This window comes from Phodopus roborovskii, unplaced genomic scaffold, assembly GCF_943737965.1.
Source record: "Phodopus roborovskii unplaced genomic scaffold, PHOROB, whole genome shotgun sequence".
In the NCBI taxonomy this organism is placed as follows: domain Eukaryota; kingdom Metazoa; phylum Chordata; class Mammalia; order Rodentia; family Cricetidae; genus Phodopus; species Phodopus roborovskii.
In genome coordinates, this window is record NW_026126541.1 from 29,760,609 (window position 1) to 29,777,824 (window position 17,216).

General features: G+C 40.0%; 1 protein-coding gene across 2 annotated transcripts in view; it reads left to right on the forward strand.

Annotated features, from left to right (window-relative positions):
- The window catches only part of Glis3 (GLIS family zinc finger 3), a 421,425-nt gene that overhangs the window by 319,751 nt on the left and 84,458 nt on the right, over nt 1-17,216 (forward strand). For both annotated transcript variants that reach the window (XM_051199799.1, XM_051199800.1), the window contains 2 exons: nt 632-793; nt 4,590-4,700. In XM_051199799.1, the coding sequence (XP_051055756.1) occupies nt 632-793; nt 4,590-4,700 (273 nt within the window). The remainder of the gene's footprint in view (nt 1-631; nt 794-4,589; nt 4,701-17,216) is intronic.

Here is a 17,216-nt window from a genome sequence, read left to right on the forward strand (position 1 = left end):
CAGTGACCAAGAGAGCATACTGGGGTCTGGACCCTACTCTCAGTGACCAAGAGAGCATCACCCTTAGTCATGTCCCACACCTGTGACTATGCCCAAATGGGCGTGGTCAGTGCTACAGGTGCAGGCAGGGTGGATATCTCAGTACAGTAGTGCATACATGCTTTCTTCATCCTGTGTTCTTAGAACTTTCCTGTCTTCTCTTTCTTTCATGTGCCACTCTTAATTTCTCTTAGTAGATTCTTAGCTGATGAAAGTTTCTTCCTTCCCAGCTCCTTCAATGCAGACCAATTTGGAAATAGAAAAGTGTGTTAATTTTTTAATAAACCTTTAAGATACACATTACTATGTTTCTATTGATTGAGCCAGATGGCTCACAGTGAATTTTCTCTGACATAAGTAATCACAGAAATCAGTTTGGAACCAAAATCTGGTATGGAATGTGGCATGTATATGCTGTGGGAAAGATGCAATTCACATAAACATATGGGTATTTTTAGAAGCAGTATTTGCTACTGTTTGGATTTAATTTCATCTTACTGTTAGCTAAGTACAGACTAATGGTTGTTTTTCTTCCCTCATCTCAGGCATTTGAGGCTCTTCTCAATAACTACAACTTGTTTTCTTTTTACAGTTTGAAGGTTGCAAGAAGGCCTTTTCAAGGCTCGAGAACCTCAAGATTCACTTGCGGAGCCACACGGGTGAGAAACCATACCTGTGTCAGCACCCGGGCTGCCAGAAGGCTTTCAGCAACTCCAGCGACCGTGCCAAGCACCAGAGGACACACCTTGACACTGTAAGGATGGCAGAGGCTTGCCACCTTCCAACCTCAGCTGTGTGTGCCAAAGGGCCCCTCTGATGGTGGGATGGTGGAGGTGTTTGCTTTATGGTCTGTAGGCCACAGGGGGGGGCAGTGTCAAGCACAGGACAGCACACGGAAGTACCCACAGTGATGCCCTGTGTGGCGGCTTCAGTTTTAATTTTTATTTATTCTGGGACCGAGGGCGTCTTTAGTCCCTTCTCTGTAGGAAGCAGAAGTAGTTCGAGGACTATCATGCGGTAGCTGATGGCACACAGAATGGCCACTAGAGATAACTAAAGTGATTATGAATGTATCAGGCTATCCCAAACTAGACAATGTATGCAATTGGGAGGAACATGATGTACAGTGTTTGTGTTGACCCTGGTTCTTATCCTCTTGACCTAACTTTTCAGCCAGGACAGTGTTGAGCGTGAATCTGGTCTTTTGCTTTAGAAACCATCTGTTAGTCTCAACCTGCAATTGATCTAAAAAGACAGAGCAGATCTTTCCCAGAGTTCATTTCATGCATGATTTTTCTGTGTTAGCAGCCACAGTCCTTTTATATAAACCTTATGAGAACAATTGAGTTTTTATTTTCACACCCTTAACTCCCTTAATGCTGCTACATTTTGCTCCTTGCAAATGCTATTTCTATGTAACTTTTGTCTTTTATTTCCCCCATTATGTAGATAGCACTTCTTTGCCTTCTCAAGTTTTGATGCCATTTGCTTTATAGGAGGCCAGGTAGATGCTGTGTAATTTCAGTTCACTTGACAAAGCCGTTGGGATAAATGCATTATACACATCATGGATCTTTTATCCCACGTTCTTGCAAATAATGTATTCATGACAGTACTTTCTCAGTGTTAACATTCTGATGTCTATTATTAAACTACACCAGAGCCTGAATTTCAAAAAGATACTGTTATTTCTACACACCTTCTCATACATATTTAAGATTCTCCTGATGTTATAGTTGACATATTTATTACATTTTATATTAGTCTCTATTAGTCATATTTGTAGAAGTCATTTTAGCTATGAATGTCATATAACCTTTCTAAACAGAATTATCTCTTAATATGCATAGATGTGATGATTTCTCTGGTAAATACCTGAAACATAGTTAACACAATATGGGCAAAGGATAAACTTTTACTGCTTTAGCGATAGTGGATTCCTTGATTTGTTCAGGGCCAATAGAATAGAATATTACATAAATATATGAAAAGTGCTGAAATTTTTTAACATAGAAAAACAAGAATAAATTATATTTAATATCCTATTTTGTTGTATCTGAAATGGTCTTGGTCTGATCCAGTATATTTTCCAGTTTGTCATTAAACCTCATCATGGAAGTGTGACCATTCATAAAACAAGATTGTCTTGAAAAATCCTTCCATCAACTGGATCTCTGTAGTTCTAATGCCATGCTTGAGAAAATGTGCTGTTTTTCAACGATACCCTTCTTTGGCACCAATTTTACCTAATCACATAAATCATTTTATAAAGTAATTTCAGCATTAAACATGCGTAGTCCTTTAAAATTTTTAAATAAAGATGTCTAAGATAATGATTTTATGATTTGAATTCAGTACAACATCTCTCAAAACTTGGTCATTTTTATCTTGTATAAGAGTTTTTCTCTATTATACCTGTTAAAATTATCACTTTTCCGTAAGATCCAAACTGTCTCCTATTCAAATATTTACTTCCTTTAACAAATTGGTAAACTCTTTTAAGAGCATATATACATATAGAAATTAAATGCTTGTTTTCCAAAGCAAACTGTAGCTGTTTGAAGAATGTATAACTTTCCATTAATCACTCCTTGTACAAAAGTTGGCAGGATTTTTGTGTAAAGGCATCTTTTTCAACTAAACAGATTCTTTACTCAGGAAAATGGTTTTCTCACAAAGATTATTGAGGTCATTGTAACAACCGGGAAAATTTTGTTAATACATTTCTATTAACATCTTAAATCTAAATAAGAGAAGTAATTATTCAGGACATCTGGAGAATCATGAAATACCTCTTTTGAGACTGTATAACATGCCTCTTGAAGCGTGGGTAATCAGTGATAAAATGACAGGATAGTGCAGTGGTCCACATCAGAGTCTGACGGCTGACTGGGCATCTTGGCCTCAAGTGCCATACACAGGGGTGGCCTCAAGGCCAGCTGGGAGGACTGGCGTGTATTAAGCTTTCTCCAAGAGTAATTTAAGTCAAATGTCAAATGACATTCCTACCTCAGTTACAGTAGATTCCTAGAGCATACTCAAGGACTCAAGTGTGGTGCTCATACTGAAGGGTGGATATTGGCTACTTGGTCCTCTGAGGTGAAGGCAGAGTAGGGAAAGCTAGTTCAGGAAGGCCGGGTGAACTCAGAAAAGATTCCCAGGTGAAAGCAAAATTTTTGTTCCCCCATGGGAACCTCTTAACAAGTGCCTTTAGGTAATACTTGCTCATTAAAAGGGGGGGGGGCGTAAGGGCCTGGTTCCTCTTCATCCATCATTTATTATTAGAGATACTTAGAATTTAATACAGTGCCCAACACATTCTAGAAGCATAATCTTAGGATATTCAATTAATCAATCAAAAGTAAATCAAGATTAGTCAATGAGTAATCAAACCCAATATTCAAATCGGGCATTTCAAGGAAATGATATACCATGATTCTCTCTTACCTTTGGGATAAAAAACAAAATAGCAGAGTTCCAAATATTGTTCCCAGCCAGCAAATAAGAAAGTGCACATTCACTCAGTAAATGATCCACACATGAAAACATAAACATGGCAGAGTACGAATAGCCATGGTGTGCTCTTGTCCATAGCCTAGCAGCCTTCAGAGAAGACTCTTACCATCGAGAGACGATTTCAGATCTTTCTCTTATTTCATCACAAAGGACCAGGTCTCATTTCTCATACAATTACTGTTCAATTACTTCTGTTTTTGTTGTTGTTGTTAACAGCAGATTTGATTCACCTTGCAGCCAAAGTCAGTTGTCTCCAAACCCTTGATAAGTCAGTAATAGGTGATGATGCCATGTTGAGGTCCAAATGGATTTGAGTTGTTCTTACCCTCCCACCTAGGTCATGCACATATGTCTACCTTGGTTGCCAAGCCCTTGGGGACATACCAGACACCTCCCTATGCTCCCTGTCTGTCTGCTGCTCAGGGGATCGGAACGAGCAAATTTGCACCATTGACCCTCCTCTGAGGGGTCATTCATGTCACCCAGCCTTGGATTCTCTGTGACTAATACTACTGTTCTTCTGGCTGAATTTTTGTGTGTCTGTTGTTTGAGACCTACCATTTCTTGCTCACTTTATACTAATGTTTCCTTCTTAATTCTTTTCCTCTTTCTGAATCAGGTACCCTCTGAACCATACCCAGTCCTTTCTGGACTTTTCTACAGCTTCTTTACCTGAGCCTTTAAAGAATCTGTTTACTAGTTCTGACAGTACCACAGATTTTCTCAGGGAGATAACTGTAAGTATAACTTCTACGTTAAAAATCCTACAAGAGATTTTATGGTTACACTGCAATGAAGGTACTCTCTTAAAAAATCGAGGACAGGGCATCTCTGTGGGGCATTTTGAAAGGTTCTTCATCTCATTACCATGATGCAGGATTCCTGGGTGTCCTAATTAGCATACATGGGTATTACCCTGCACTCAATAATTGTTATTTGTTGCCACTTCCTGCTCTGAGCAGTCTGAACGAGGCACAACCCTGTTACCTTTATGATTTAACCACAGCTCTGCCTTTCTCTCTTTTCTCATTCAGAAACCTTATGCTTGTCAAATTCCAGGATGTACAAAACGCTACACAGATCCAAGCTCCCTAAGAAAGCATGTGAAGGCGCATTCTTCCAAAGAGCAACAAGCAAGGAAAAAGGTAAAATTCAAAAAGAAGTTCCCATCCAGGAAAGGTGTGTTTGAATTACCCCTGCGGTCACAGAGTTTTTGCAGGGCATTGGGATCTCCAGCTTTGAAGAAGTCCTAAGCTTGATAGTGAGGAGGACATCTTGGCCCAAGGCCTCAGCAAGGCTTTAGTTGGCACAGCTAATACAGTCATGTAAGAACTTTGGGGAAACTTGCAGAGAAAATTAATGCCAGCCACCAACCTCAGGAAATGTTAATAACAGAATCTTTTATGGAAATTTCTGGAAACTCTTTCTAGAGAAATACTTTTTCGTAAAAGTGTCAGCTAGCTCAAGTGATTTCAATTCCAATGAAAAACATGGGTGACTCTCATATTCGAAGAGAGCATTCCCCATGGTTGGCTTGAGGAATGCTGGTTGATAGGCACTATGTATGAAATAGGGGGTGGAGGGCACAAAATACTGAACTTAAATTGACTTTGACATTAGTGAGAGATTAATGTAGATTTCAAAATCTACAGAGAAGACAATGTTACAGATTCGACATAAATGTCCCAGGTCTGCCTGGCCAGCCAGACTGGCCTTCCAAAACTTCAGAGAAAGGGAATTTACTGTATCACAAGTCATTGCATAACTGAGTTTGTATGGGCTGTGTGGTGAGTATGGATGGTGTGCACATTCATGTGTGGGTGGGTGCATGTGTGTGTGCATACCTGTGTGTAGAGGCCAGAAATCAGCTTTGGGTGTTTCCTCAGGAATTGTCCACTTTGCTTTTATGTCCACCTCTCAAGTAGTAAATGCACATACCACCACACACATGTACATGCCACCACAGGTGACTGCTGGTATACATGCACATGCCATCACAGGTGGCTTATCAATACACATGCCACCACCACACACATGCACATTCCACCACATACATGCACATGCCACCACACACATGCACAGCCCACCACAGGTAGCTTATCAATACATATGCACATGCCACCACACACATGAACATGCCATCACACACATACACATGCCATCACAGGTGGCTTATCAGTACACATGCACATGCAACCACACACATGCCACACACATGCCACACATATGCCACCACACAATGCTCATGCCACCACACACATGCCACACATATGCCACCACACACAAGCCCATGCCACCACACACATGCCACACATATGCCACCACACACATGCACATGCCACCACACACATGCACATGCCACCACAGGTGGTTTATTCCTCAGACAGAACTCTGGTCCTTATGCTCTCACATGAGCAGTTCACCCACTGAGCTCTGTACAACACCCAAGCTTTTAAGTGTTTGAAAAAACTATGATCTTCTGTCCATGACAAAAACATGGTGCACTGACTTGGCTCTTTTAGTGGTACATTTGTGCTGAGTTGACTAAGGGGACTTTATAACAAATTTAAGGGCACATTAAGACTCAAGTTATGTCAAGTGAATGAACCCTATGGCAAGGGTTTTCTGGTCACTTGGCTTCTCGTCAAAATTGTGCATTTCTTCATAGGTTTTGGAGATTTGATATTTGGTGTTGGAAAATCCTCTGTACTTTGTTGTTGTTGTTTGGTTGTCTATTGGATACTGCATTTTTCTTCTGTCTTGAATGCCAGTTGAGGGTTGATATACAGAAAGTACTTTAACCAAGTCTTCATTTGGAGAAAGAAAAACACTCAGCTACAAAGATTTGACAGATACACTTAACTGCTTACAAAACCAATCTTGTAAATCAATTGTGTTTTCTTTTTTCTCTAGAAATATATTTAAATCTCTTAATTTGGAATACCGATAAATTGTTATCCAGAATCACTTGGCATGGTTTGGATATTACTTGAAGTTAGAAAAACAGAGGGATTTTCTTTAATGCAAATAAACTTGGAAGAACAATGCTACCTCTTAAAATAATGTAAAATCACAATTGGATCCTTTAGCAGGGTCATTGTCTGTTGACTTCTGTCATTATCTGTATCTTATACATTCAAAGGAATAAATTATATTCATTTTGCAAAAGCTCAGTCGTCTAGACAAGAGACGGTTTTCATTCTAGATCATTCTCTACCTGTAAGTTGTCCCTAATAAGTAAGACTAGCAGTAAGATGAAAACACTGTCACAGAGCCTACTGCCATGGCAGGAAAGAATATTAACCCTTTATGGAAACAACAGTAGTGACTCTCACAGGTGTGGGAACACACCAGGCATTTTTAGAGATTGTTAATGGCTTTCATTGTATACAAATGATGTGTTTTGGCCTCATATAAAGGAAGAGTAGTTTGATTAAAAAAAAGACTATGAGACTGTAAGATAGGATTGTATTTACTGTTCCCTTGCAACCTTCAGCAGGCAGTCTAGGTAACAAAGGTAGGGCTCTCTGGCAGTCTGGTAAGCTCATGTCAGACGTTGCAGCTCCTGCTTAAGTTTGATTTATGCAAAGTGAAGTAGTTCCTCTCTCATGTGGGCCCCCTCCCCCTTGTGTTGTGCAAATGGTTGAATCAGATTGGGTTGACTTTCCTTGTTCAGCCCTCAGTGACAAATTTACAGTGTTTACTTTCTAAAAAGTCTTTTCTAAATCTGTGAGGGTTAATTCATGAAATCAAAATGATGAAAGTTGCTTCATCCAACAAAAGAGCCAGTGTCATTCCCAAGAGGTGCAGCTGCTGATAAACCCCAAATCAGTCCGTCCACGCTGCTTAATCTCAAGCCGATACCCCAGTGTGTTATATTTACACGGTAAGATGTTGTCACCAGACCTTAGAGAGCTTCTAATTGCTCACTCACGGCAAGACTTGGTATTTGAAATATTTCCTGGCCTCAATAATAAAAAAAGAAAGAAACAATAAAGCTTTTAAGGCCGAATTAAGATTATTTACAACTTTAATTAAAAATTGAAAACTGGCATGATTTCAAAAAGGGCTTTACAAAAATGTGAATTCATCAAAAATAACCATAAAAATTCCAAGGTGATAAAGGCACAGAGAAGTAATGGGCCCAGCCGTAGGGAATTGTTTTGTTGAAAAGAGTAAAACTCTTTTCTGTCACACCCTGTTAGTCATGGACTTGTTTAATATCCCCTGCCTGCCCGCCTCCCTCTAATCCTCTTCTTAACCCCCGCCCCCCGACACTAAATGACATTATTTTGGTTTTAACATAGCCAGCTTTATGAGGCCCAACTCTGAAATCGTGGCCAGTAACAAAGCACCCATAAGATAATGTATATCAGGAGAGGCAGGTTACTCTTGAGTGGTGCCCTGACTGTGGGCATATAGTCCTTTCTGTCACATGATACAGACCACTAAAAAATAAGATGGACCTGGAGTCTCAAGCAAACATTATTCAAGCTGAATAAAGAAAGGAAAGGGAAAGAACAGAGACAGTTTGGATTGTTGTACTCAGAAGTTTTTGTGTTTGCATAAATCAAACACGCACACACTCACACACACACACACACACACTTACTCACACACACACACACACACACACACACACACACACACACACACACACCCGCAGCCAACAGGCATCCAGTCTTGTTCATCTGATGTGTGCTGCAGTTCTCCAGTGCACTGAAACAGGGACACACTGATACAGCAATCAGGAAAACATTCAAGCCACCGGTAAAGGTCTCCACTGAGAATAGAATTTAGCCTCCAGAGCAAAAGGCACAGAATCTGTCCTTCAGTTCTTTCCAGTGCATGAGTGAATGAAGAGAAGACTAAGGCAGTAGGCCACTTGAAATTCTTCTCAAGGCTGTGAGTTTTATCAGAATTTTTCATTTTCACCTTGGAAGTGCCACAAATAGGGGTTTCCTTCAACTCTAGTGTGTTGTCAAATGAACTCTTTAAAAAATGAATACAAGCAATGCCTGACCAAAAATTAGAGGTGACGTTTTGTGCTTCCATGAAGATTCTGAAGTTTATATGAGTCGCTAAATGTTTGTTAGACATTGACCCTTGATTGCTTGAACATCATTGGTATTCAAGTTTGTGACCTGGACACAAGCTGCTGCAATTAAAAATGTTTATGTTGCAAACTTAGAAGCAATTTTGTATGGCTTTCTAGCAAAGCGAGGGCAGTTTACTTAATGCAGTTTTCTTCAGACTGGTAGTTCTCAGACTGTTTAAAGCCACCACCTTTCGCCAGAATCACTCCAGACTTGTGCAGTTCTTCAGTGACAAAGTGGATGGAAAAATACTTTCCTTTAAATTGCTGTATTTGTCAAAATAATGAGGGAGGCCCGCTTTTCCATGGACTGTTTTGTGCTTTGGTCTATTTTTATTTTGGCAGGTGGGGTGTATGTTCAAGCGCCTCCCCAGATTCCACAGTTCCCTTTTGTTATCTCTGCCTTGTTCCTCAATGGGAGTCAGTTAAAATCACTAATAGAGTGCTAGGAATAGGCCCACACCGCAGTCATAAGCATGGGAAGAGGGAGCCCAACTCTCCATTCACTCTTCTATAGGCTACTGTGGTGGGTGTGTGAGGATGGCTTTTCTGTTATGGGGATGATACTCAAAGAGTGCAAAGTTGTCTTTTTTTAACAGCTCACAAACATCTGTACAACATCGCACTGGTGATAAATGACTGACATCACACCTCAGAACCGTGGTGAGACACATCTGGATTCCCATACCCCTCAGCTGAGAGGAACTTAATTTCAAGGAAATTTCTGGGAGATAGATGTTCTTGCAAGGAATACTTTTGGTGAAAAAATAGTGATGTAAATAAATGATTATATTTTAATAAAAAAAACACCCTTGTAAATCATCACAAATTCAGCCATATATTGATAATGATTGCTACTTGGATCAAGTTGCCTGCTGGCTTCTATGATAACTTGGCTTAGTGTAATACCACCTTTATTTTTGAAGTGGGTTGAAGCTACATGGTGATAGGGACTGTTTAGAAGAATTCACACTTGTAGGAGTTGAAGAAAGACTTGAAGAAAGTTATCAGTGAGAATGACCAGTGAATGGAATAAGCATGTGTTTTTGTTTTTTGTTTGTGGGTTTTGTTTGTTTGTTTGTTTTGTTATTCTGTTTTAATGTTGTCAGAGGGGCTGTATTCAACTTTACAGGAAAATATCACCACTGTCTCTGAGATGATGGTCCAAGGTCTTAACTGTGATGAAAACTTGCCCATGCACTGCTCTTGGAACAAATTCCATGGGGTGTTATTAGATAGGTTTTCTTTGTTTTGTGTTGCTATTCTTGTTTTTCAATTTATTTTAGTTTGTGGGTTTGAGTTCTTTGTCTGCATGTATGTCTGTGTACCATTTTGCCTGGCACCCCTAGAGGTCAATGAAGGGCACTGGTCCCATGGAACTGAAGTTATGGTTGGTTGTGAGCCACCATGTGGGTAATAGGAGCTGAACCCAGGTCCTCTGCAAGAGCTTAACTGCTTGTAACTGCTGAGTGATCTCTCCAGTCTCCTCGATACTTGTTTTTAAAAGTTATTTATTTCTGTGTAAGTTGAGGAAACACTGAGATGAATCATATTCAGTGGTTTTCTTCTTAGCAGAGTTCTTAGATCCTTGTACTACACTAATACTCCTTAGGGAAGATGAAAAACCAAAGAAACAATCCTTTCCTTCGTGGATTTTAGTAGATATTTTAAAAGTATCTCAAGGTTTCATTATTAATTTTGTAAATCTTTAGTAATTGCCTACTGTGTCCTGAGTACTTGTTAGAACCATAGGAAACAAACACACATGAGAGATGTGTTTTCTGCCCTCTTCGACTGACGTTCTGATGACAGTAAACACAGAAAATAGGTGTGACATCAATGCAAAGAAGGACAATGAAGGACGGACAACAGGAAGGGTGTGTTGTGGTGAGACAGTCTAGAAAAGTCATCCCAGGAACTGAGCAGAAGGACACAGATATTACCACTTTAGAAATGAGAAAAAAAAATTCATTGGTTGCAGTATTATGAGAAAACTACTGATTTCAGTCAAATTATAGTACTCCCCGTTTGAACTGAGTTTCAAAGAACCTGGTATTGCTAACACCTTAGGAATAGTCATCTGGATCATCTTAGAGTTTCTGTTTGGTTTGTTTGTGTGTGTTTTTTTTGTTTGTTTGTTTGTTTGTTTGTTTTTTTAAGACAGGGCACCACTATGTAGCTTGGGCTGGCCTTGAACCTGGGATCTTCCTGCTTTGGAATCCTCAGTTTTGGGAGCTTGTGCTTAGATGTGCCACCATTTTAGCATAACCTTAATTGCCTCTTTCTTCAGCCTGTCCTATTTAGTTGGGCTTCTAGCCCCAGGTGTGTCCCTGTCTTTGTCTCTCCGTTCTTCTCTTGAATCCCTAAATTTCTCCTCCTAATTATTCTCTCTGCCCACCAGCCGCATCTCTCCCTCTCCTGCCTAGCTATTGACCGTTCAGCTTTTTATTAGCTCAATCAAGTGCCTTAGGCAGGCAAGGTGAAGCAAATGCAGCACATGTTTACTATTAAACAAATGCATCAGGAACAAATGTAACACAGCTCGAGTAGTTAAGGTAGCATTCCACAGCGGAAACAAATGTAACACATGTTCGTTCGCTCAATATTCCACAACAGTTTTGTGACCTCGGGCATGGTGTGCCTTTGTAAATGACAAAGACTGTTAGAGAGCAAGGTCTTGTGTTTTATTCCTTGAAGCCTTTGTTCTTGATTGCATCACAAAACTGTGTCCTAGATAGTAAGATCATCTTATTTCTATTCCCACCAAGAACTAAAAGATGGTGGGATGGTGGGTGTTTCATATCTTCTGGCAAGTCACGTGAAGAGGAATGAGGACCCTCTGACGGGTGCTTTAATGGGCAGTTTGGAGTGGTCCAGTGCCCAGGCACAGTTGTCTTATGGAAATCGGTGCTTTTCTGATTGACTGACTGGCAGGACATCTTACATTGTTCATTCTCTTTCTTTTAATGATGTTTTGGCATCCTCGATAAAGATGATTTGGAAAGGAAAGTATTTGTCACGGAGCCTTTGCAGTCTCTTGTGCCTTGAGCTCTCAGGAGGCAGCCCCACCCTGCCCTTCTCAGGTGTCCCCTTCTTTCACGTCTGCTTCCAAAGCACTCACATCTCTGTGTGGTTACTTTTCCCTCTGCAAGTCCATGCTTGCCTTTCGTTTTCAGCTTCAGCTGAACAAGATCTTCACTCCCCTGGGTAATACTTTCACATTTGTTTGTATCTTGGCTCTGTGAGCTGTGAGGATTTGTTTTCTGGGTGACTTCCCACAAGGGCTCGGATATGCCTGATGCAAAAACGTTTCGTGGTGGATACTGGGCAGGTGGCCTTGTCCCCGAAGTGTTTGGATTGGACCCTGAGAGGGACACGCTTCTTTTAAACAGTGCCTCGAATTGCATCATGACTTAACAAGTCACATTCCCCCAGTTTTTCCATTTTCCTGTCTTTATAGCTAGTTTGAAAGGCAAACCCTGGGTCCCGGAGGTGAAAGAGGAGCTATTTCAGGAGGGAAGCATTGTTGTGTCACATGGCAGCCATCCTTGGCAGCCTATTGTGACTGACAACAGATGAACAATGTCCTTGGAAACACTTTCCTCCTTGAGAATTGAGTATTCTTGGAGGAGCCATCTCTCAGATATTGCTGCAGCCTGTCTTTCAGGAACATATGGCTGCTACAAAAATGGCTCATAAAAAGGAAAGGAAATAGTCCCAAACCAGAGGGAATTAAAATTGAGACCTGCAATGCTTGATTCTGCCCAAGGGCTCTGTCCTGAGGGTTCATAGCTTATAGGCAAATAGTCTATGGATGAATAAAAATGGTTAGTTGTAGGAAGTTCAAGAATGTTCCCCCAAAGATATGTAAAAAAAATATTTTTTGCTTTAGAGAGGTTCCATAAATTTCCCTGACATTCTGAAATTAAGATTATAAGGTAAAAGCAAGACAGTGAACAGCTTTCTTATTTGTATGACTTTGGTTATACCTCCTTCCCATACGATGTTGCCCAAATAAGAACTTTTTTGCCTTCTTTGCTTTTGAGTATTGACTACCCTAGTATTGAATTTTAAACTAGTGAAATTATTTTACAAGTAGTTTCTCAAGATTTCTGTGTGTCTGAGATTTTGTTACACATTTGAGTGTATGAAATGGTAAGACAGACACACTCTTTTCTCTAGAGGCAATCTGAAAGGCTGCCCGAGTTTGAGTTTCTGTTGCTGAGATAAAATATCATAACCAAAAGTAACTTTGAGAGGAAAGTTTATCCCAGCTTACAACTTTCAGGTCACTGCCAAACAAAGTTAGGGCGAGAACTCAAGGCAGGAATTTGGAGGCAGGCGCTTAAGTAGAGGTCATGGAAGAGTGCTGCTTACTGGCTTGCTCCTCTCGGCTTGATGAGCCTGCCTTCTTAAACAGTTACAGAGCATCTGCCCAGAGGTGACACTACCCTCTCATGTCAGTCACAGATTATTAATATAAAATGCACCACAGGTATATTCACAGGCTAATTAGTAGGGGACTTTTCTCAATTGATGTCCCTTCTTCTAAAATGAGTCTACCTTGTGTCAAGTTGCCATAGCCAGCACAGAAATTCAAGCTGGATTTTGATAAGATGGGGGTTGACTGTGTTGCTGGTTAGGTGGAGAATGGAAGCAGACTGTAAGCAATGGCCAGAATCAGGAGTCTGTGCACTTCTCAGACAAGGAAGCAGTAGGGATTAAAATGAGAGATGAGGAAGTAGTGATGGACTAAACGTAAGTGGTGACAGCAAGGGACAGAGAGGTAACAGCTGAGTTCCTGTTTTCCTTGGTTGATTGGCCAGGGTGGGAACTGTATTTCACAGGCTGAATTCTCCTCAGGGGGCTTCAGTTTTATTGGTTAGAACAGGCCCACAGAGATTATCAGAGAATCTTTTTTATTTTAGAGTTATCTGATTGAAGATGTTAATCACAGTTGCATAATATCTTCACAGCGATACTTAGATTTCTGGATGTTTGGTTAGCAGGCATGGACTATAGGCTAGCTAAGCAGAGAGATTAAGCTGACCACCAGTAGAATCCATTATGATAAACTCTGAGGCTGAGGCACTGCCTACTGTGCTAAGGAGGCACCCCCATTATGATAAGTTTTAACTGAGATTTCTTTATTCAAAGACTGGACTAGACTAACGACATGAGAATGGGGCGTCATGAACTTCTAAGTGTCCTTTACATTGGTGCTAATTGATTATTCATTAGGAAAAGAGAGGGGAATTAATTACAAGATGTACCTGGTCTTACTCTCTTTGATTACAGCATTGAATGTTCAGAGTAAATACATTCAATCTAATTAATTTAGAAACGTCATGCTGAGTGAATGGAAGATTATTGTGCCTTAAAGGAGTAGGTCAGCAATGTGTTTTTTAACTTACATATTGCAGTTAATATCGGAGGTTATGCAGTCGTGCAACTTTATCATGATATGTTAAAACTTACACATCAGTCATTTTGTCGTAACTTTATATGTTTATTAATGCAGTGTCCACGTCCTATTGAGATAATGGCAGTTAAAACACAGCATGGTTCATGACATATTTTATATGTCCAATCAAAGCCGGTTAATCTTGGGAATTATGTCTTATCCATTACAGGGTTTTCTTAACACTAAAAGGTTGTTGAAATTTCAATAAGAAAATAGCAATATGCTTCAGGTATCCCATTAATTAATTTTCCACTTTAAGGGATCTTAGCTGCTTAAAAATAACTGCTGGAAGCAGATTATGATGTGACTATAAACTGGTAATCTATCCACTATTTTTTTTTCATTTCCCAAAAAATCTTTAATTTGACCTTTTTAAAACAAAACAAAACAAAAGTGTTTTTGAGCCTGGCAGTGGTGGCATGCGCCTTTAATTCGAGCACTCGGGAGGCAGAGGCAGGTATATCTATTTGAGTTTGAGGCCAGCCTGGTCTACAAAGCTACACAAAGAAACCCTGTCTCGGAAATTTAAAAGAAAAAAATGTGTTTTTGAAATCATTTCTGGATAGTCTGACCACTCAAATGCCTATTTTAAAAAAGCCTTTGGACTTGGGAATCACTGTTGACACTACAGATTTTCCTTAACCCTGCTGTGTGAATGGAAAGTGTGTGGCTCTCCATGACAAATTAAAGAGTTTTACCTTGTGATCATGTGGATGCTAACTTTATCCTGAGTCTAAATTCACAGACTTAACCAATTTACTTACTGTTATATGTATTACTCGTTTTATTTCCATGGTTTGGATTACCTACTATTCTTTTGGTATGGATTGAGTCAAGGGCCTGGATTCCAAAATTTCCATCACCAACTTTAATGATAGACCCTTTGATCAGTTGCTCTTTTCTCAGATTATCATAATCAGCAATAAGAAAATCCACACACCTAGGTTGTTGCTGTCTTTTACTCAGAAGGGGGGGGGTGGTCAAGCATCGGGGAGTACAGGGCCTTGGTGTATGGTGGCAGCGTGGATTAGTGTTGGGCATGTCTGTGTGCAGGAAAATGCTTTGTTGCTCCATTTCTGTTGAGGAAACTTAATTTACTAGTTGGAAGTAGAGGTCAAAATTAGGGGCTGGACAGATCCTTCAGCATTTAAGAGCCCTGGCTGCTCTTCCAGAGAACCTAGATTCAGTCCTGGCACCCATAAGAAGATTCATAAGCATCTGTAATGGATGTCCTGGATGTCCAATGCCCTCTTCTAGCCACTGTGTTGCGTGTACATACATGTAGGCAAACTATCCATAAACATAAAAACGGGCAAAAGTGAGATAAAGCAAGAATTTTCCAAAGAGAAGGGAGTGTTTTTCTTGCTCTGCTGAGTTTTAGGTTTGTTTAAGTCATGTAGCCCATTTGGAAGTCTCCTGCAGCTGCCATTTAAGCATCAGGTGACAGCCAGACTCTGTGTGATTCAGTGGTTATCATGGCAATGGTGATATTAAGAAAGGACTTGGGTCCCTGCAGTTGGTACTTCCACATTTCAGAGCCATAGTGAATCTGTGTGTACATCATATTTTATTTATTTGGCCGTTAGACTCAAGAGGAATTTTATTTTATTACTATGTCTACTCTTTCTGGTTTGTTCCTGAGAAACAAAAAGAAGTTGGAATGGAGCCAAGTGTGATGGCAGAGGTGGTATGCGGCTCTCCTGCAAGCCAAGTGGCCTACAGAATTTGTGCCAGAGTTGGTTAATAGTGCCTAATGCAAAGCCATCCATTAAGTCTTGACACGCTGTTTGCAATCTTGGCATTCCACGAAATGTTTTGGCAAAAGAATTTTCTCCCACTTGGCAATCCAGAGTTCTCTTTACAAATGCTGGCTAGGTGTCATGTGATGTCTGAAATGTTCACTGTTTCCTCTCTTAGTTGAGTAGCTTGAGTTAGCTGTTGAAGGATTACAGATAGTAGCTGCCACTCTGTGGCTATTTATTCTTTTAACTAGAATAGGAAGCTCTTTTGTCTGAGAGGCCTTTGAGGGTGGGGACTTTGTGCAGCTATACTGCAGTGCCTTCTATAAGAGCAGAATAGCCATTATAGTTCAGCATCTTTAGAAGGTCCCTAAGTGTCACCTCCACCCTGTAGCCTACTAGCAAATCAAAATCAGAAAACCCATGAATGGGCTAGGAAGATGGCTTAGTGTAAAGTGTTTGTTGTGCAAGCATGGAAACCTGAATTCATATTGACCCATAAAAAAAGGAATCATAGTAGCACATGCCTATGACCAGTGTTGGAAGTGCAGAGACACATGGATTTGTCTAGCAACCCACAGGTTGAGAACCATTGCTCTAGAGCCATACCATAGTACCAGTGTTTTTATTTGCTGCATTTGAAGATACACTGCATTCCTCTTAACCAGTCTTCTACCTTCAAACATTTAGGTTATATAAATGTTTTTAGTATTATGAACAATTATATAGCACATACCATGATATAGAGATCTTAGCATATGTTGTTGAATAAATTCCTAGCAATATAATGTTGGCATGACATTACAAAAATAATTTACTCAACTCTTTGTTAGGACTATATGAAACTAATTTTTCTTATTATACTTTATAAATATGAGAAAAGAGACAGCATTTGATGGATACTACTAGATGTTAACTATTATACAAGTATCTTTTCCTGGGTTTAGGAAATTCAGTCAGTCTTTTCAACATTACTAACCATTTATGTTTCATTTTCATGAATGACTGTGGTCATTTCTAACTTTCAGTGGAGAGTTTTTGTATTGATTTGACATAGTTATTAACTACGCCATTGCACGCATTGCAAATGTTTTTAGTGGCTTAATGTTTTTGAAACTCGATTTGTCATGAGGATATTTTATTCACAAAATAGTCCTACAAATAGATTTTATAGACTAACATTTTTAGATTTTGCCTCTTTTGAAGGTTTCTGATGTGACATCACTTTTACAAAGCCCACCCTGCTTTCCCCCCGCCCACGTTGATTAAGCTCTGTTTTCATTAAACCTTCCCCCACGGCAGTCATCATTTTACTGAGCTCTCAGGCAAGAACAAGAAAGGCTTTGGAACTAAGTCTGAAGCC